General features: G+C 43.9%; 1 protein-coding gene across 1 annotated transcript in view; it reads right to left on the bottom strand.

The window, feature by feature from the left end:
- Nucleotides 1–10,905: 10,905 nt before the first annotated feature.
- Nucleotides 10,906–22,007, bottom strand: part of LOC133344583 (von Willebrand factor C domain-containing protein 2-like) — a 29,645-nt gene continuing 18,543 nt past the window's right edge. Inside the window, exons 2-3 of the mRNA XM_061554580.1 lie at nucleotides 17,320–17,449; nucleotides 10,906–13,808 (exon numbers count right to left, since the gene is read on the bottom strand). Coding sequence (XP_061410564.1) covers nucleotides 13,657–13,808; nucleotides 17,320–17,449 — 282 coding nt within the window. The 3' untranslated portion in view covers nucleotides 10,906–13,656. The remainder of the gene's footprint in view (nucleotides 13,809–17,319; nucleotides 17,450–22,007) is intronic.

The raw sequence follows: 22,007 nt of genomic DNA, 5'->3' as shown, positions 1-22,007 counted from the left end.
TGGCCTACTCACTCCGAATGACATCGGAGGGATCTTTGAGGTTTAAACCATTGGAACTTTTCCAGGAGCAAAATATGATAATTGGTTTTTTACCCTTTTATCTGGCAACAAAACTGACACCTTTTTTTACAAGGCGTCATGTTTGCATTGACCACCATAACTGCGGGTGGATTGCAAAAAAAAAGGCGCACGCCTTTTGGCGTCATCTGGTCCAACACCATGTGAGACTAGGCTCTAAGAAAAGCTGTCTCGGGTGTGGACCAATCAATTTCAAGGACAGTGCATATATTATCAGAGTTGTGTTTTTTTGTTTGCATTCCGACCGCAGATATGGTGGTCAATGCAAACATGACGCCTTGTAAAAAAGGTGTCAGTTTTGTTGCCAGATAAAAGGGTAAAAAAACAATTATCATCTTTGAGGTTCACTGTGAAGTAGACGATGTGTGGTCAATACACCTGTCGTTATAACCAGGGCTGCCTGGCATATTCGAACCACGAACCTCTGCAATAAGTGGCGAACGCGTTACCACTGGGCCTTGGTGTGGCTCCGAAGTTTGCTACATTTTCATTGTGATGCGTGGTACATTCCTCCTGTTATCTACAGTTTTAATGGACAATTGTCACGAGTAATAGGCAGTGTGTTCAGTAAACCTTAGGCATAACCATACAATACACACATTTGATTAGCAGCGACAGGATTCATTTAATCCATTGATAAGGCAAATTATTCTGTTCAAATATAAGTTGTCCGCATGCCTGTTTAAGCAATTGTGTTTTAGAAACGTTGCTTGAATCCTACGTGGCACTCGACTATAACTGCAGCATTCTCTCAGAGGTCTCCGTGTCTTAGGCAATTAAAATATGCCGTGCAAGTAGCAGCATGCACGCACGCTGGGCATGGGCATGGCTGTGCACGCGCTTGCAAGATTGCTCTTCTATTATTGTAATGAGCTTCTCATACCACGCCGCTGATTGAAGGAGGTTAATAGTGTTAATAAGTGCAATCCAGGGACATCACGAAGCAAGGAATGTCTGTTAACTACAGCCTAATATGCATTAATTATCAATGTTAAGCCGATGTATGCATTCGCTTTGATAATACATTGTATCATTTATTAGGGAGGGCTTCAGCATCAAATGGAGTGGATGTACAGGCATCTTACCCCTCCAAGGTTATGGCTCTGGCGCTTGTTGTATGAATGTTGATGTCCCGACAACACCTTGGATTATGATTTGCTGACGATGTCCAACAGCGGCTGTGCCAACTGTAAACATTTAAAGACTCTTCACAGTCATGTTTTTCTTTCCCTGATTTGTCCCCTGTGAAGGAGAGTTTCTCGTTTTTATTCTTTGCTACATGTAGTGTTAACACTTGCAACATGTGTGTGTGTGTGCATGTGCACACATACACTCCCAATGGCATGTATGAAACATGTTACCACGAGTCATGGCCACTACCTCTAAAGGAACAATTAATCTGAATGTGGTGATGTTTCATATTTGCTTCCACACCGCTGCCAATGCAATGGTTTCATTCTTTGTTCATGGTGTATTCATTCTAATATCTCACCTAGGTTTGATGTATGGCTAAAGGCAAAACAACAAATGGCTAACTTGACCTAATGCATTTATAATACTGATGAACACAATTGATCGTGGCAATGTTAATGGTAACATTGTCTACATTTGCATTTGAATGAGTCTGTATGTGTAGCCTGTGCCCACTGTGCCTCGCTCTTCCTGCCCGTTATCTTCATCGAGCCCATCGCGATGGTTATCATGAAATTACATTTATTTTTAGGTAGTCGTAGTAGTAGTAGTACCCTTGCAATGTGTCTTCATATTTCTCCTCCGTCTCTTACCACCTCTGTAGCTCACGCACAACCAAGGGTGGCACAGTCGGGGTTTTTACAATCGGGTTTAATTGTCTATTTCTATTAAACCCGATCATCTGAGATTGGGAGAAATCCGGTTTAATTGGTTCTAATTGCAGAACCGAACTTATCAACAATGGGCTTCATCCATTCCAAACGAAGGAACTCACTGACGGCGCCCACGATTGTGGAGGAGAAGCTCGTGTTCATCACGACCAACCTGCCCGCCGCATTCTACGACTACCCCGTGCCCGACGGCCCCCCCGAGTACGACAGCAGCACCGACGAGGAAGCAGCCTAAGCCTATCAGAGTTTGTATTCATTAAACCAGGTTTTAATTCCCCGAAATCGGGTTTAATTGTATTAAAGAAAAAAACCCGATGCCTGCCGCTGGAAAAATCGGGGTTTTTTCCACCCATGCGCACAACAGAGGGGACCCCCGACGCAAGCACGGGTGTACACCTGGCAGCAGGCTGCCTTTGTTCGCACACCAGTAGGTCGCCAACAGCATCGGCAACTCCGTCGGAGCCTGGCGCGTGAGTTTTCTCACTTCGCGGATCGGCCTCGCGTAACTCCCAGACGATGGAACAACGCGCCTGCCTTTTGGCAATTAGACACTCAGAGTCGTGAGAGCGGTTTACGTTTTTCGTGAAACCTAACCGACTCGGTTACATATGGTCCACATGCTGCGCATGGCGAAATTGCTCGTGAGAATGTAGCATGATTAAGATATTACACACTTGCCTCGGCATACTGTAGAATGGTTTTCATATTCGCACCAGGCAAACGCAGTTGTGGAACATGTGAAAGCTCATTATGTGTACTGATTCTTCCCGATCTTAATCACCTGCTCCACATGGCTCTGTGCGTTAGTCTATTTCTAAATCCCATTTCCTGCTATTTCAGCCTCGTGCGAGCTGTGTTAAATTTGTTTGCTGACTCACCCCTGCTGGACATCTGCGAAAAAGAGCTTCATAGCTCATCGGATTCCTCCGGTCTAAATAAAGAGTGTGATTTTGAAAACGTATTCATATCAAATTTCAAATCATGATTTAACATTCCCGAAATGCTAATTTCACGTGTCTTGCAAAAGTGATGTAAGCTGAGGAGGCCTTCGGTCTTGAAATGTACATGTTTTCGTTAATTTACACTGCTTGTGCAACTACATATATAAATAGATCACTTGAATAGAAGCAATTAGACCTTTTCATACGTGAACCCGCTGTCTCGTCCGCCAGCGCATGTGAAAGTGTTCATGACACTTTGCAAGAGCGGGTGATTGTGCAAAGGTCTAATTTCCATATGATAGATTCTACAATGATGCTGTGCTGAGGCATTTCCTGTGGTAGTAGATTCTAAAATAATTAAATATATTAGGCCAATTCTCCTGAATTAATATGCATGTGAATATTTGTTAAGTGAGCCATTCTGTAATAAACAATATCCTACACGGTTTACAACATCAACTTTTTGTTTACATAAAAAAACACCGGAATTTCGTCCAATTTTATCCCAATTGTCCTATCGGCAAAGCATCGTGGGACAAAGTATCCATTCAGAAATCTCGCAGAGGAGTGCAACCTTTCATGTTATAGAACGGTCCGCGGAAGTGGATATCACCGGGCTACCTCGCAGATCCCTTCAAGTGACCTCTGGTCAGCACAGTCAAGGGCGGGACTTCCCTCGTGCAGAATCAGAAGTTCAGGAAAGCATTCCCCACTGAATTAAAGCCCATTGAGCTCAGAAGCTCTCTTTCAAGGGCAAACGACATTCCATGTTCTGACAGTCAAACCACCACCGCTGGACCGTGGTGGTTGCTTTGTCCGCCAATAATCCAGCAATGTGGCGACGAGGATCGGTGGATCACACAGATATCATGAAACCCTCTTCCCGTGGGTGTCAGAATCAGATCATACCCTGGTTTGCCAGGAGGCGGTACAGTATGTATGCACTGATCTCTCTACAGCTGTATGGGATGGAGTGTTGCCCCCTTGCACGTGTGGGGTTTCTCCAGGTGCTCCAGCTTCCTCCTGCATGTAGACACACATTGATTGGCTGATGACGCCCTGGCTGCTGCCTTCCCAGCTTGTCTGTGGTCCCCGTCACGTCTGAGTCGTTCTCTCTATTCCAGTGAGCGAATACTGCGGAGGTTAAAATCTGAAACTATTATTACTATTATTAGTATACAAATACTAAATATTAAATGCCATGGTTAAACGTCTTGAATTGGTTCCATTACAATCATTTTGGCCAGTCAGCGATGCAGTGTATGACTCAATATTTAATCCGGCAGGCATGAAGAATAGAGGCGAAACGAGAGATGACTGGAGAGCTCCAGAGACTAATCCCCATGATGGGGCACTGAGCTGACCTGCTGAGATACTTTCTTTGAATCGAGGCAGCTACCCATGAATAAAATGTTATTGCAACGTAGTTGCAAACACGGGCTCAGCATGGTCACGAAATTACTGCACAAAAAAAATATTAAACAGTTTTTTTCCTTTACATTTCACCTCGAGGTGCAAAAAATATCAAATATTACTATTCAGCATGTTTTTATATTTTTATTCAATGAACTGGAAAATCTCTCTTCATGTCTTCCTCTCCCCCTCTCTGTTTCTCCCTCCCTCCCCCCCCAAGTGACGAGATGTTAACTTCCTCGCCTCGCATGCAGGAGGTCGTGGGACACTGACCTCTTTATATTTGAAACTTGTACGTCTTCCTCCCCGTGGTCGTGTGGATTTTATTTTCTCCGCGTCCTCCGGTTTTACCCTACACATTTCAAATCAACATCACGCGATTAGAGCATTTGGCTGCTATACATTTCCACACGATGATGAGCCACTTCGTTGAGCAATCATTTGTGGCCAGGTCGCTTAAGAAAAAGAGCTACATAGCTCAGTGGGCCTTACAAGGTAAAATAAAATGTAATTCGTTTAGTCTTTGTGTTCATGGTGAGAGCAGCTCCTATCCCGTGCCCCCCCCCCCTCCTGCCCTGCCCCCCCCTCACTGTGGGCCGTAATGGTCACGTGAGCACATCGGACTTGTTTCTGTTCTTCGGGAGGGTCCGACAAAGTGTTTTTTTGCAGGAGGAGGCGATGCTTCTCTGTGCGATCCCAATTGAGAAAAATTGCCGGTAGCTTGTCGACACTGAGGTGTTTGGCCGATATTAATTTGCTATGTTTTTGTTTGACTTTTGGGAGGAAAACGGAGAACTTGGAGGAGACCCGTGAAGAAGAGGGGAGAACATGGCAGACAGAACACGCGGAAGAACATACTGCACTCAGAAAGGCACCGGAGTCAGACATCAAACCCAGGCCCTACTTGCTGTGAGGCACGAGTGTTTACCACTGTTCCGCATTACCGTTTAAAAGTATTCGTGAAAAAGCATTTTAAGCGTTAATCTCATAAATGGCTTGAAAGCATTGTTGTATTTCAGCTTAAGGGCTGCCAAGTTAAACCTTGTAAATGTAAAATCTTACGTAACGTCAGGAGAATTAGTAGGAGGCTTGTTTTTTTCTGAATAAAATCAACAGACACAGTACCACTTTCTCTACCTGGGCATATTATTTGCAGCTATATAAATATATTTACTCTACAAAGTATGAAAGACAGCATCAAACATAACAGCTACCACAGCAAGGGTCAAAATCAAGCCTCCCTAGATGCTAAAACATGCGCATTACATCTCTGGCTATCTTGGAATTCTACAGTCATGGACGAAAATATACCCGCCGCTGAAAACTGCTGGTGGTCACTGTGCAACATCTAATATACACCCAATAGTAACTCGTCTCAATTCCCGTGCTGAGAATCACTGCCCCAAGCAGTTTTTACTTGTCGCCTGCCATGTGCTCATCGGGTGATTTATTTCATTTGCTGACATTTCACAGATGCTTTTTGGAGGTGTTTAAATCTCCCACTCGGTTCAGGAAGAAATTTTCCATTATCATTACCGAGCCATATATCAGCGCTTTTATACGTTTGATGGAAAGCTGTGCAGCTTAGGAAATCAAATCTGGCTGCTTGATAAGAAAAAAAAGTAATTATATGAAAATGGTTGTCTACTACACTTTATAGATGTGTACAGGAACCAAAAGCAAACTGGCAAAGCTTCAAGTTTCACATTTAATTTCTATTTTAAATGAATGCACGTAGGGCAGCTGAGGATATGAATGCTCGCGACAAGCTGAGACACACCAGCCATTTATTCAGTCGACATGTATAGTCTGACTGAGACAATCGGCTGAAGGAGACCACGATGAGGTGATGGGTGATGGTGGTGGACAGTCCTGTACACGATTCATCATCCACAACCCGCTATTCCCCACTCCTATCTCCAGATAGTCCAGTTACACGTACATATATATGCTTGCTTTTTTAATGAAGACGTGTTTTATTATGTGTTTTTATCATACACTAGCAAACCACTAGTGGATGGATGATCACGTTCTTTGGATGTGACCATCCACCCATCCCTCCCAGCCAGTTAGCCAGCCAAACTTGTACTCGTATATAGCCCTGGCTCTCTTCGCCTTTATGTTGCCTGCTCTGTGCAGTATATCCCACTCAATATCGATGTGTCGCTTTGTCTCTGGGTCTCTATTCAACGTCCCCCCCCACTCCATCTGTATTCCCCTCCTCCCTCCACTGTATATCACCCAATCCCCTCTCACCCTCGCTCTCCTTATTCCCACCTCTCCCGTCTCGATATCTCTCGCCTCTCCCGAATCCTCCCTCCCACCGCGTGTCCCTTTCCCCCGCTCTCCTCTTTCCGTTTTGCTCCGTTTACTCCCAGTCTGACGCCCTTTCACGCTCTCCCCGGCCCTTCACTCTCCGTCCCTCTCCGACTCTTCTCCCCCTCCTCCATCTCGCTCCATCTACCTCCCTCCCTCCATCACCTTCATCCCTTATCTCCCTCCATCTCTCATCGATCGCATTTGCGTGGGATATATATGGCCAGGGGTGGAAAGGTGGGGTGGGGGATGGTCGTGACATCATAACACATGGGAAGTGGCTTGACGTTGTGGGATGTGGGTGACGTCATCACGCACATGTGCGCGGTGACATCACCACTACGTACGGCCACTTGGCCGCGCGCCAGCCATGAATCCAGCCAGCAAAACTTTTTTAGTTGTTCCCAAAATCGTAGGAAAGTGAAATCATTTGGAAGGGAGGGGCGTGGTTGCTGATCGGAGGGGTTGGTTTGACTATCCCTTGATGGAGTGTCACCTCAGAAAATAATTCACATTCCTCTCCTTCCCACCACCTTAAGTGTGTGTTCAAACACGCCGATTCACTTGGCTACCTTACACAGGTGTAAAGATGACTACCCAGTCGAACAGAGAATATCCTGGCCCCCGAACATTGGGAAGTTCACCACCATTACTTCAAGCGAGCCTGATCGCAAAATAAGACATTGAATGTCAAAACGGTCTCGACAAAACATTTCTTTCTTTTTTACAGCAATGCTGCTAAATATACGCACTCACAGAATGCTATGGCTGATGGGATGTGTAAAAAAAGGAGTTATACATTTATTTCTGTGAAGGGCCTGGTATGGGAAGGAGGCATGTTGTCCACGTGTTTACTTTGCACTCGTCACTGTCTAGCCCATCTCCCCCCCCCCCAACCTCTCACCTCTGAGCTGTCCACATGAGTGGACGACGATTGCGTGAACATTTCAGGCTGACGACCATTACGATCATTCATAGCGGATTTTTGGGTTTGTCCACTTAATAATCTGACCAAATTTGTGTCATGAAGACCCTTCACCACCCAACACTTGACTTCTGTGAAACTATTGGACATCTGTGATATTACTGGGCATCTGTGAAACAGAGCTTTATAGCTCATCAGATTCCTCCACTATAAATACATGTATTCTGATTCTGAACAAATGATTTGTCATGTGCAGAAGCGCTTAAAATACCAATAATTTTTTGTTTCAGATCAACGGCAAATTGAAGAACAATTATCAACCAATTTGACCAATTAGTATCTAATTGTAAAGTGTAGTCGTGAGAAGTGTCCACGTGACAGTTCATATTATTGGGTGTGTCAGGTGATGGAGATTGTTTATCGACACAAATTTGGTCAGATCACTGCATGGCCTAACCCAATAATAAATTATGAATCACGATGTTGCCTGTGAAAACCTTGCACGTGTTATGATTACGGCATCCTTGCTGTAGATAAAATGTTTCGCGTGTTAAATTAAAAATGCTCTTGTTCTCGGGGTAATTTTAAAGTATAATAGTACCATCGTTATTTTTCAGGGCATGGTCACACGCAATGTTATAAAATGTTAAATACTAAATTCAAGTTTGAACATTGTAATCGGCAGTATCTTGAAAAAAGAAAATCAACACCCAGATAAAAATAGCGACATGTGGCAACAATCTAACTCAGTATGCTGAGTGTGGGCTCTGAATGTGTAACATATTCATGAAATTCTAACCACGCATTACCCCTTGACAAAGGTAAGTGGGTAAGGGTGCAGATTCTGCGCGTCGATCACCGGACTCGGGAGGCAATAGCAGGAAGGCAGATTCAGACGCATCTCGATTGAATGTCAACTTTTAATCTAAACACGAGCAGAAAGTATATAAAACACATTTATAGTACACCTTGTTGCAGTAAATCAGCTTCGCAAACAATCCAATGGAAAATATCTGCACTCCACAAAACAACTGAAAACAACGCTAGCGCTTGTTTTTTTTTCTTCATAAAGATGTACACAACTGTGCATGATGTACAAATGCATATCGAATTCACTTAACCATTTACCCCGAGGTGGAGCAGCATGATGGATTATTGGCAAGAGAATGGACGACTATAGATACGTTTTGGCACGAAAATTGCATTAGTTTACAAGAGAAGCACACAACAATAGGAATCACACAACACATTGAAACTTGGTGGAATCACTGAACGATCCACTTTGTGGGAACTCGATTATGGTCATTATATCACCCCATGGGAATACAGAATTTCTATCACTGCACCACCAATGATTATAAGGACCTTTAATGTTCTATTAAAACAGGATTAATGATGCGTTAATGTTGTGAACTCTTAATTTATGCCGGAATTACTGTATATTCTGTGATAAGTGTGCATTACGGTTCATTTAAGTCTCCTATTCCTCGTGTGAGAGAGAGTGCTTAAACTATGGCTGTATTGACCAGTACGTAAATAAGTAAGAAGAGACAGATCCATGCCGGCCACCCAGCAGGTGATTGCTCTGAGCACATGGACAGTGCAATCTGGTGGATTTGACCTGGCCTTAGAACATCTGAGTTTGACAGTGTTCAACGTGTATTGTATATTAAATACAACAAACTACACACTACCCCCCCCCCCCCCCCCGTTATATGCACAGTGCTCGGGAAATGTTTTGCCACGCAAAATAATATAAAAAGGCAATTCTGAAAACGATGCAAAAATGTTGTCATTCTTTGGTCGTTTGTCCAAATTGTGCTCCACGGGAGCAATCAGGGCTGGGGGGGGGAGGCGTCTCGACCATCCGCCGCGTGTGTGTGTGCGGTCACGAGACGTGTGTGTGTGCGGTCACGAGACGTGTGTGTGTGTGCGGTCACGAGACGTGTGTGTGTGTGCGGTCACGAGACGTGTGTGTGTGCGGTCACGAGACGTGTGTGTGTGTGCGGTCACGAGACGTGTGTGCGTGCGGTCACGAGACGTGTGTGCGTGCGGTCACGAGACGTGTGTGTGTGTGCGGTCACGAGACGTGTGTGTGTGCGGTCACGAGACGTGCGTGTGTGCGGTCACGAGACGTGTGTGCGTGCGGTCACGAGACGTGTGTGCGTGCGGTCACGAGACGTGTGTGTGTGCGGTCATGAGACGTGCGTGTGTGCGGTCACGAGATGTGCGTGTGTGCGGTCACTAGACGTGTGTGTGTGCGGTCACGAGACGTGTGTGTGTGCGGTCACGAGACGTGTGTGTGTGCGGTCACGAGACGTGTGTGTGTGCGGTCACGAGACGTGTGTGTGTGCGGTCACGAGACGTGTGTGAGTGCGGTCACGAGACGTGTGTGTGTGCGGTCACGAGACGTGTGTGTGTGTGCGGTCACGAGACGTGTGTGTGTGCGGTCACGAGACGTGTGTGTGTGCGGTCACGAGACGTGTGTGCGTGCGGTCACGAGACGTGTGTGCGTGCGGTCACGAGACGTGTGTGTGTGCGGTCACGAGACGTGTGTGTGTGCGGTCACGAGACGTGTGTGTGTGCGGTCACGAGACGTATGTGCGTGCGGTCACGAGACGTGTGTGTGTGCGGTCACGAGACGCTCTGGGACGTAAGATGCACTCAAAACGTGTGTCCGGAGTCAATAGAGTTGCACAGATCTCATGGCACACAAACGAATCGTAATGTGCACAACCTTGGCTTTCAAATGCAGGGTAACAAAAAAAAGTGGGTCTTGTCTGGAGAATACGAGTGATGTTGTCAATCGTTCTTGGGCACATCTCCACACCCCTTTGTTAATATGCACTGACCAGTGAGGTGAAGTATGGTCAAACAACACCCCCACCACCATAACTTTGTGGGGAGGCCTTCATCTATTCAAAAGACAATACATCGTCGTTTCCGTTTGTATTACTAAAAAGGGCAAGCAGCCTTTGGCTGTCAGTGATTTGATCAGTGACCTAGGATTGCTGTTATCCAGGCAGGCTGTTTTTTTATTTTAAACACAGCCTTTATCGTTGCGTCTTATTCTGTTTTCTTTGATTTTGAATAATAAAATATTTAATTTACAACCCTTGCAACGGAGCGCTACTTCATTCCACATTGGGCAGAAAATTGGGCCAAAAAATGTATTTGGCAGATTTGCGAAACTTTTGGTTAACCGTTATTCCACAAAATTGTATAAAAATAAACTTGAATTGGACCCACTGGCCTACAACCAAAATATATGTTACCTTTAATGCGACTGCCTGCTAAGTCGTTTTCTTTATTAATTCCAGATAGAGATGATGACTAGATGTGTGATTTAAAATAATGATTAAACAGCACGTTTGGTTTGAGAAAATTCCTTTAATTGAGATGAACACGTCACTGTCAGTGATGCATGCCGCAGTGGAGGACGTTCAGGATTCCACGATGCTCGAAAAAGAGTGGGACCCCGCGTCATGGTCCAAATTTGCCCCCCCAAAAAAATTGCCTAAAGCCACGTGCCAACCATTGCTCCTTCCTGTGAAGCTACGGCAGAATGTGGTTTGTGTGAGGGCCTTGCGCGACAACAATGGTGCAAACACCACATGTACTCATAATTTGACATGCCAGTAGACCTGTAAAATACTGTTCAACAGGAAATATAAAATACTAGCACTTTCACGTCTCACCTAACTTCAAATGTAAATTTGCGAAATGTGCATTAGGAAGGTTTGTGTGTAACAAATGCAGTTATATCGGACAAACACCAGCAATGGTGCGGCACACATCCACCACATGTTGAGCGTGTTTAATTATTAACTACAACTGTTTGGAAAATATGAAAAGCCAAGAGGGCGTGAATATTCCTCAAAGATGGAACACGGCTTGGTGTACTAAATTTAAATTAGCCATCTGAGTTTATGGTGTATGGCAGGTTAGTTTGCTACGTTACGCATTCTGCACAGTTATGGGGCTTCATGTACACGCAATCACATTCAATCCTTTAGAAATCATGAGCACACATGGGCACGTGCAGTGTCTGAGTTTGGTCTTCTATGGTGTGGATCGATGGTACGTTATGTTCCGTGTGAGTGTAAATCCACCGATGTAATTCCAAATATGCCGTATCATCATGCAGGGCATTTGTGTTGTTAAAGTATCACAATAAACACGTGTTCCATCGCGGCATCGCGGTATTTCCAACCCCACAAATCCATAAAACAAGGCTCAGAAAACGCTGACACTGAACGCATAAAATCAATTCAATTTGCTGTGATAACGAGGAATATCAGCACAAAAGGGAAATAAAAATCAATGAATCTTTGTTTTACACAAAGGCCCCATTTTAAATCACATTTTAAGCGCAGTAATAGAGTACAGCTGATTTGTACATGCCTCACGTTATGTCATGAAAGACAAAGTCTACTCCTGACCTTCGCTGTTGGCAGGCTCGGCATGAGCAAGCCGCTGAGTGCTGTGCCCCATCAGCACACACCACGTGACATCTGGGACAAATGCTTCTCTTCCGTCGTTCCACAGTCGTGAAACATTCTCCTTTTGGAGCCATGAAATTCCAATTCCTCTTTTGCCTTCATATAAAGTTAAAAACAGATGCATTTATGCAACCTCATGGCCGATATTTTAGTCAGTAACAAGATTTTGTTTTGAAATTAAAACACGTTTGATTGCTGTTTTGAAGGTCTCAATTTGTTCTTTAAAATAGAATATTATTTTGCAGTTTGTCTTTCCTTTAATACCTTTTCCATAATTGTTTTGGCACCGTAAATGATTTACTTAGAGGGTTTGAACTAACTGCATGTTATCTTTAAAATGCATTACTGCTTAAGAGCACACATACATCTTATACGACAGGGTGATCGGTTCAAGAAGAAAGTTAGGAACAAAAACATTGAAATTCAAATCCTCTCCACGTCTCCCACCAATCTCCATACAAGTATTACAATACTCGCCTCTCTAAGATATGGAGACGCTGTTGTCACAACATCCAGTTCCTTGTTGAAACTAGTGTCATTACAAATCCATTGGGTATCTATCTCTGGATCATCATGTGGGTCTTGGAGGTTGCATATCGAGACCTGTGCTGTGAATTACAGTCCTAGGGCTCATTCTCTTCACCTACCTGCAGTGACTGCCATGGTGAAGTATGGTGGTCAAACAGTCCCAATGGATGACACGGAGTAAGGAGGCCTCCATCCAGCAGTGGATTGACAAATGGATTTAAGTTGAAATTTTATATATTCAGTATTATCATTATTTCATAATTTTAGCTAAGAATAGGGGTTTTCCCCTTTTTTCTGGCAACAAAACTGAAACCTTTTTACAAGGAATCATGTCTGCATTAACGACAATACTTGTGGTCAAAATGCAAACAGAAAACAAACTGATAATATATGCATTGTCCTTGAAACTGATTGGTCCACACCAGAGACAGCTTTTTTTTTAGCCTCGTCTCAAATGGTGCTAGCTTGCCAGACTTTCAATTATTTTAATTGGGTACTTAAACTAGTTTTTAATGGGTAAAACATTGCAGAACTTAAAAACAATTGAATTAAAGCGGTAAATGCCTTCATTTAAATTGTATGTTTATCTGAAAAGCCGAACTGAATCTTGGAGGCAATTTCGCAAGAATTGAAAATGATATTCTGCCAATTCCCGTGGTCAGCATTTTAGCACTTGGAAGGAAATTAGTCCTGCAGGGAAAAGTATAAACGTACAAGGTGAACACTCAAAATCCACATATGCTCGATAGACCTGAAACAGATATTAAACTTGTCAATACCACCTGAGGTGACAAGATCTCGTTGTGTTTTCGAGAAGTGTATATTTTGGGATGTTATAATCATGAAAACATCCAAAATTATTCCACTTTTATTGGCGATGGAGAGAAATCGCTCCCATTAAAGTTTTGCCGCTTAAAATGCACCTCATTAGTATCCCTAAAGTATTGGCCCCTGGAGGCCACTGAATTGCACACAAATCACCCCCCACCCACCGAAACAGAAATATTCCATTAAATTTCAATGCAAATGCAAAGCATGGGGGATGTTATTCTTTGCAGCATCTACTGTTGGCAACGGGCAGCCAGCCAGGGCTAGCTGCGTTGACACTCGCGCTTGACACACGTGGCTTGGCGGTCCGAGTGGCCCCCTCCGCCAGGACTCGGACATATGCACACGGTGCACGAGTCGACCTTCACCTCGCGGCCGGCTGGGATGATGCGCGTGCCGGCGTAGCAGTTCCCACCTTCACAACGCGCAGACGAAGCAGCGGGTCGGGAAACATGGAGAACACACAAAAACAGCACAATGCCTTTCATGACGCAATACTGTGCACGGTAAGTGACTCTCTTGGCTGAAAGAAGTCGTGTGAACGTTGGTACAACGTTCTTTGTAAGGAATGTGGTGTTATCCCATCTCAACAAGTCTGCAAGTCGGTTTATAAATAAAAATTTAATTTATATATTGGAACAAAATGTATTTCACAAGTGATATGAACATGGAAACAATTTTCTTTTGAGCATGATTTCAAATACTGTCTCAAAAATAGATAATTTTTTTACTAAATAGATACATTATATTCTGAATTTATTAGGGCTTAACTGTGAAAGGTGAGCAATATGTGTATATGATTTTTGGTTCATCTCATCATAACATGTATGTCCCATCTAGTTATGTTGCCTTTCCTGCTGCACGTTCTAAAAGAGACACACTGTGGAGGTGTGCGGTTAACTGAAAGGTGAAGCTGCTCTCGGCTGCAATGTTGGGAAAATCGAAACTTATACCAAGCTCGCAAGAAAGCGGAAGATATCCATTGGTGGTACACAACTAGAGAGCACATCAGCATGTTTATGCCTCGGGAAATTTTTGAAAGCACACCAGGATGATAAGAAAACAGAATGATTTATAGGATTTGATATCCAAATATCTATTGGTACTGTATATCATAGGAATGTACTCGCAACTCTGTTCACTTTGTTAAAAAGTTTCAATATAAATTCTGAAAAAATGTACAGGTAAAAAACAACCTAAAATACAGCAACATAATAGTATAGAGTATAAATGCACGAAAAAAATAACTACACTATAAAGATAAATTTTACACTTGAAAGCACATACTATATACACATTTAAGAATCAATATATTGGCTGTCTTGTCACCAACTTCCACTTCTAGGTTATTATTTAATTCAATTCTGACTTCATGCATTGATCATATCTGGTCCGGTGCTTCAAGGTGTATGGTTAATAGGTCAAAAGATCCACTGCTGTGTATCAAGTGTATTTTGTGAACGCATACACCTGACTCCACGAGGATGGTTATACGTAGAAAATTGCATCATGTAAACGGCATATTTTTCGCGTGTGCCTGGCAAATGTGTCTGTACCACGTGTCAGGTCTGTCCGGTTCGCGTACAGCATTTGGCGACGAAAACATTAAACGAAACCTCCTGTTTTCAGCAGCGTTGCTCCGGACTGCCAAGCCACGTTCTCCCTCCATTTGCTGATTCTCGTGCCTCGCCTGCTTAACGGCGAGCAATGGGCCAGTTCCTGCCTTCCTGTGTTGTTGTTGTGCAGCGGTGTTCAGCGATGTTAGGTTGAATTGCCCGATGATGCTGGATGTAATTAGCAGCGAAACGTCGTACTAAAAAATTGTAAATGTTGTGTATTCACTCTTCAACACACCGGTGGGCTAAAGTAGTGTGAACTATTTGTCTTTTGTCAACGTGACACTTTTTTGCTGATTGGCCGTGTCGGGTGGTGGAGGGTTACAACACATTTATAAATAACGCGATCTAACCCAAAAACGTTTATTATGAATAATATTGGTCGCGAAAGCCTACGTGTTAATCTGCATTAGCTTTGTCTATCTGTACGTCTGTGTCTATAAATATGGCAGGGTCATGATAACTTGACCCAGTATGAGTGAAACTCGAGTATGAAGTTGTGTTTTTGTTATGGACTTTCCCAGTAGAAAATTGGGCACATTGAAAAAAGTGATGTTCAAAATCTGGTGATTAAAAAAAACCTGCGCTAAACGTGTTGCGTTTACAGCCAATCGGATGATGTCATTAAGTGTGACATCATGCAATGGTGTCATCATGTGTGATGTGATCCCGCTTGGAACGTAATCTTATTGTTAGTTAATACTTCTGAGTAAGTATTGGAAAACATTACAGAATGTATGCATGCGTGATTGTTCTTCTTTTCTTTAAAACATTATGTATCTCGGTAGACTCTATTGGTGATGGAAATTAGCATGGAAGCAGATGTACACTTCTGCATGTCAGAAGGCTGGCTTCGAATGGTGTTGGTGGCATGCAACCAAGCAATTAAACTGCAGTAATTTAGTACCAACTGTCTCTCTGCATGTCTCTTGGCATTGCACGAGCGGCAGTTTGCTGAAGGGCCTCCGTAATGCGTGTGCCACCTGCACCGTGGGGACTTCAAGCATTGGAATTTAGCACACTATTAAACTGGGAGTGGGAACATGAGAAGCATTTGTGCAGTGGGCAGTTGAGTACACATAATTGTCCCATTTACATTGTTAATTAAGGCAACTTAGTGAAAGTAATTACCAGTAAAGACTCTGTAAAAATTTATTAAAATAATGGTTTGAAAAAATTGAGTAGTGTGTAAAGCGTGTGGATGCATTGCATCCATTACACCACCAAACAAAACCACTCGACGATCCACGGAGGTGGAACTCAATCGCCACCACTCACGAGGGGTCGGTGGAAATTTGGCTTTTATAGAAGACCACCTGTTCATTGTGCTGTATTCGAGGTAAGCATTTCTGTTGAACTTCCTCCGCACCGTACATACCTAACCGTGCTAATCGGAGGTGCAGGGGAAAGCACAAGAAACTAAACACAGGTACAGTAATCCTTTGTAAAGTTCGTGATTTCGATACGAATCAGACATTTGCCCAACCCTCTTGCTGCCTTAAATCATAAAGGAATAGTGAGAAGACGACATAGTTGAGATGTGGTTCAGCTATTGGTGCACTGTTCATCGATTATATGCACTTTTATTATAGAAAGCAAACTGTTAAACCTCAACGTACTTCAACAGATTAAACATCTGTAGAACATTTGCGTGTAACGTTACAGGGAGTGAATCTCGGTAGCCCACGCTCTTAGTGTAAACATGGCCAGTATAGAGTGAGAAACGGTTATAATGTTACTGGCAACATCTTACTTCCCCGTGCCTCTATCACACGTAGTGGGGTAAAGTGTGGTTACTCCGACTCGTGAATTAGAGTCTCACAGCATTTCGGGCTCTTCCTGCTGAAATAGAAAATGTGTGTTCCAAGTTGTCAGGCCGCTGTGGAAGAATCGGCCCAAGACGCCTCTGGAAGAGTTCTGGAGAAATCCCTCAAAGTGAGGCTCTTCCATCAGCAGCGGCATGAGCGCCGCGGTGGTGAGATGTTAATTCACTCGCCTGCCATGCAGGAGGGCATGGGTTCGATTCCAACCGTGTACACCTGCTGTATATTTGGAGTTTGCATGTTCTCCCCGTGGTCGTGTGGAATTTTTTCTGGGTCCTCGGATTTTCCCCTCCAAATGTAGTATTTGCCTGCTACGCATTTGCACGTGGTAAGCCACTTCGTTGGGCTATCATTTGTGATAGCCAAGTTGCTTCTGAAATAGAGCTATATAGCTCAGTGGGCCTTACATGGTAAAATAAAAATGGTTTAAGAGTTTCTTTTTTTCACGAGAAAGCAATTGCAGGCCTGCACTCTTCAACCTCCTTACCATTTTTGCAGATGGGGCAGCACTGCTCGGGCTCGTACAGGGGGTTCACGCACTCCGGGTCGGAGCACTCGGCCACCACGCACGCCACTTCCCCGTTGGACTCGCAGCGGCAACGCTCGCACGGGGACGGCTGGCACGAGGACAAGAGGCAGGAGCATCGTTACATCGTTGGGTGTTACAACGTTGGGTGTTACATCGGCAGCTTTCCAATGTTCACGGTCCTAGTGGATTTTTTGCCAGTAGTCGCACGCTTTCAGATGCGCTCCTGCGGTACCTCCAATTCGCACCGTTGGGTGTGTACGGTGTGAAAGAAGTTCAACATACGTGCATAACATACTGTATTACTGCTTTGCAGCTGTGCTGCCAGACCAGGCCAACAGCTATTTGCTTGTCTGTGTTAGTGTTTGATTATTGTAGATATAATCATCCATCGCAAGCCAACGTCACAGTTGATGTGGCATGGAAATTGCGTGCAATGTCCAGGACTTGCTGCCATCGCGTGTTTGAGGCAGTGGTGGGGGCTGGCGGTGGCGGTAAGCGTGTGTGTGAATGCTACACTTTTTTCACACCGTACATATCCAACCATGGTAATCGGAGGTGGGGGGGGGGGACAACAAACTAAATACAAAAAGCAGTTCTAAATAAATTGTTTTTAAATGTAGATCATATAAAAGCGCATAGCTCCAGTGGCTTCCGACTATCGGAGGGAAGAGCGTTCCAGACGGCCACAGAAGTGCATCTGAAAGAGTACAATAAAAAAAACTCGTCCATGAATAACACCAGAAACCACCGCTCCCCCTTCTGCGAGCAACACCCGAGTGGGCATCGAGTTGGCAATCCAAACACAAGTGATCAAGGATAGGCATACAGCCAACGGTGGGGGGACATCGTCAGAGTATGCTGGTGCCAACTGACAGATTAACGAGATAGTGAGGCGTGGATGACAAACGGCATGCACCATCATCATGTTAATGTCAACGTTGACTCGAGCCAAAACTACAGCCACAAAACTGACGGTAGTAATGGTATGTTTTGCTATGTTAAATTGCGCTATGCGATGCCCATCGGCCCACAGTGCTAGATTTGTGTTGCATTAACCTCGCATCAGCAGCACTGTTCTATACGCCCTCTTACTGTACACCATTACCGTGAATTCAAATAGGGTGCATTAGCAAAGTAGATGAAACTTCGCTCAGAGCCACAGAGCAGCAGAGGTTAATGTGATGCATGCTATTCCATGTCAAGCACGCCGCGTTTCATGTACTTTGCTCGGCTCTCAAAAGCGCAGTGTTCTGACAAGTCAATGCACATGCTATTTATTGGCGTAACATCGCTTAATGGCTGAACTTTTTACATTAGCCAACAGTTTGACTCCATCACCATAATGATGGTGCGATCGTGCACATGTTGTCGTCAACGTCGATCTACCCCACAACAACAACAGCAACAACAACAACAACACACTTCTTTGGAAATCACGAAAGTTGTCGCACCGGAGGCTCTCGCACCGGCACGCGTTGTGTGCGCTCTGGACCCACACATTTTGTGCCGCTGCTGCTGTTGTTGTTGTTCAGATTTCTCTAACTCCGTTAATCACGCGAACGCCCTTTGCACGATTCTTTTTTATTCTTTCGAAAAGTTGCACAGCGCCATGAGATACGTGGGCATTTACCAACAGTTCCGCAGACATCGAAATCGCAAATCAATCTGAAAACGGGCCTTGAAATGCGGTAAATACACTCACAAGTGAACAAAGCATGTACAGTACCATTTGCCTTGACTGATACATCTCACTTGGCTCAATCTATAGCCGCATGTCACCTCCCCCCCCCCACTTAAGCTCCGCAAATGCGAATTTTGAACGCCCATCTGCACGGCTATCTGAAATGCGGTGGGTTCGTTGGGTCAGATTGGAAATTGAGCTCCACGCATAACTGTCCCCCGACTCCCCTCGACGGGAGATGTCCGCTTAAACCAAATGTGACGGTGGAGATGGCTCAGACTGATAATGACGTGATCTCGCTGTGGTTTAAATGACATGTTAAGATGCTGGTGTGCTCCGGCTTGACTTTCCTGAACACTGTGATTGTTCATAGCAGTCTGCAGCTATGCAATACACCACCATAAGCTGCTTGAGTGTTGTCCCTGTTCTGATTAGACCCGGGACAATTTTTGCAAAAATTTGCATTAAATTCCTATGATCCTGTCCTGGACGATTCTTGCGTAAATTACGATTATTTCCATGGTGATTTCCACGTTAAAATCTCAATCCATTTTGCATTGAATTTTAATGGAGTATCTGCCATAGACAACGTCTTTAACAGAAGAGGCGGTACGGACGAAACCAACATTGCAGACAATGCAAATGCGATGATAAAAAGGAGACAAAAAAGAAAGAACAGATTCTTCAATAATTGAGAATCAAGAATGGATTTCAGGATATGTGTGAGTGCATTCACCACCTTTGTATGAATGCATTAATATATATCGAGAGCATCCTTTCATTTTATAATTCAAAAAGCATATTTTTCCCAAAACATCACGCGGTATTTAAACCGCGATAAGATGATTTTTTACGAGAAACTGACGAATGCTAGAAATAAATAATGATGCTCCTGACCATTGGAAAACTGAATAAGTTTGATGGAGGCAACCTTTAAAGTAGCCACTCATGATTCAGCATGCACATTACTCTCAGAAAATTACTTCTTGAATCCCATCGCCTGCGCGCAACCATTTGTAAACTTACGCGTGTACCATATAGCGGCACAGACGCTGATTGATGGAAACTATTCAGACAGCAAAGTTTGGTTTGCTGACATTTAGTGCGAAATGGAACAATTTCATGAACTACATAACAAAGTATGGCCCCAAGCCACGGCTTTTCCAAACGTGGCATGATCTCACTCAATTATTGAACGCGCAATGCAGTCGCATGCAGAGCACACTCGCTCGCCTACAATAATACCACACTCGAAACGCGCACGACTGTGGGCGATGCGGTGGCACAACGGCTAAGCAGCTGAGTTCGAGTCCAGGCCGTGGTTTACATTAGTGGTGAGTCGTGACGGAATCAGTTCTGCGATATCCCGTGCACCAACCCGCACTGACCAGCATGGCCACAAACAATGGGCAGACAACCCCGTGGCACCAAACGGAAGCCAGAGGAGAGGATTTACGTTGAGGAGGGAGGCCGCCACAGAGATGGGACGATGGCAGCAGTTCCCGTGGCACGAGTGTGCGGTGAGTGGAAGCAACACTGAACCGTGAGGGAAAGCCTTCATCGAAGCCATTATTCACAATGCCTTGTATTATTTATTTTAAACATCTGTTATGTATTGCAAACGCGCTATATATTCAATTCAGTAGAATTTAAAGTGGTTTATAAATGTCCGTATGTGCATTATAAAGTATTAAATGCACTCAACTGGAAGCACTTATATGAAAAAAATGGGTGTAGCACTTTAAATTACGAGGCGAAAATATCTTCACGCGATGTAATTATTTATCACATTATAGATGACCTTCGCTGAAGACAGATATCTCCGTACCAGAGGGTGTTTATTGAAATTAGGTAAGTTGTGAAACTAATTATTTATGAGAGATGTATGCTTATTCGTGATGGCGATTATTATACATGTTATGTTTGTACGGTAATGATGATAAAAAAAAATCCAAAGTAAAATCATAAATTAGCACAGGTATAATTATGCACAAAGCCACACATTGAAATGCTGCGATTTGAAGGTTGTTCATGCAGTTACAATGAATAGTCATGAGCAGCAATGTTAACTCTCGTCACGCTGCTTTTATCACGAGCTGGTTTCCAAGAGGTGAGAGTGGGGTAAAAAATAAAATCACTATTTGAATAATAAATATCTCCATGTGTAATAGAATTAGCATAATGGTTGCAATGCTATTAGCACATAAATAATTAAAAATGTAAAGAACAAATAGATCATTTATAATTGTCGTAATTACGTGAGCACTTTCTAAATGTTTAATATTAACGTGCACCATGAATAAATAAATGCTGTGTGGAATTGCTTCGACATCCCGTGCACATTGTTGATGCGTAGATTTTAATTACCTGGGAAAGTTTCAGAAGTAACGTCAAACGTTAACTAAATTCAGGAAAGCACAACACGAGAAAAGATGCTCATATTAAAGTTCACATGAGCATTGACGCTGCAGTGGCTGTAATTGTTTGCACGCTGGATTGACAATGCAGCGATGGCTGCTTCGATTTGATCTCTGGGCAAGGCAGTTTATAACCCACGCACACATTTATTAAAACCGCCGCCTCTGTGCTCCCAGCAGTACAGCAAAAACCTCCCCGCGGTGTCGAGGCATATCTGGAGTTTGCGTGTCTCTCTCACCGTAGTCGCGTGGATATTCATATAAACACGCGTTTAGAGTATTTGGCTGCTATACGTTTCCACGTGATAAGCCACTTCGTTGAGCAATCATTTGTGGCCGGGTCGCCTCTGGATTTACATCCAAGTGTGCATTCGGCGATGGGTACAGGGGCAGCCCCACAATTGCTTACTCACACCACTGCTGGGAGAAGGGCACCCATTAAAGGGAGTTCTAGAAAGCTTCTCTATAGGTGGTTGGCCTCCTCTTCGACGCATTCTGGCCAGACGTCTGGGAAGAGGAGTGAGTACCCACCACACTTGTTGCCACTT

This window comes from Lethenteron reissneri, chromosome 20 (genome assembly GCF_015708825.2).
Source record: "Lethenteron reissneri isolate LAM-NWPU_2019-01 chromosome 20, ASM1570882v1, whole genome shotgun sequence".
Lineage (NCBI taxonomy): Eukaryota > Metazoa > Chordata > Hyperoartia > Petromyzontiformes > Petromyzontidae > Lethenteron > Lethenteron reissneri.
The sequence above is the reverse complement of the archived record's forward strand: the minus strand, read 5'-3'. Positions and strand labels throughout refer to the sequence as shown.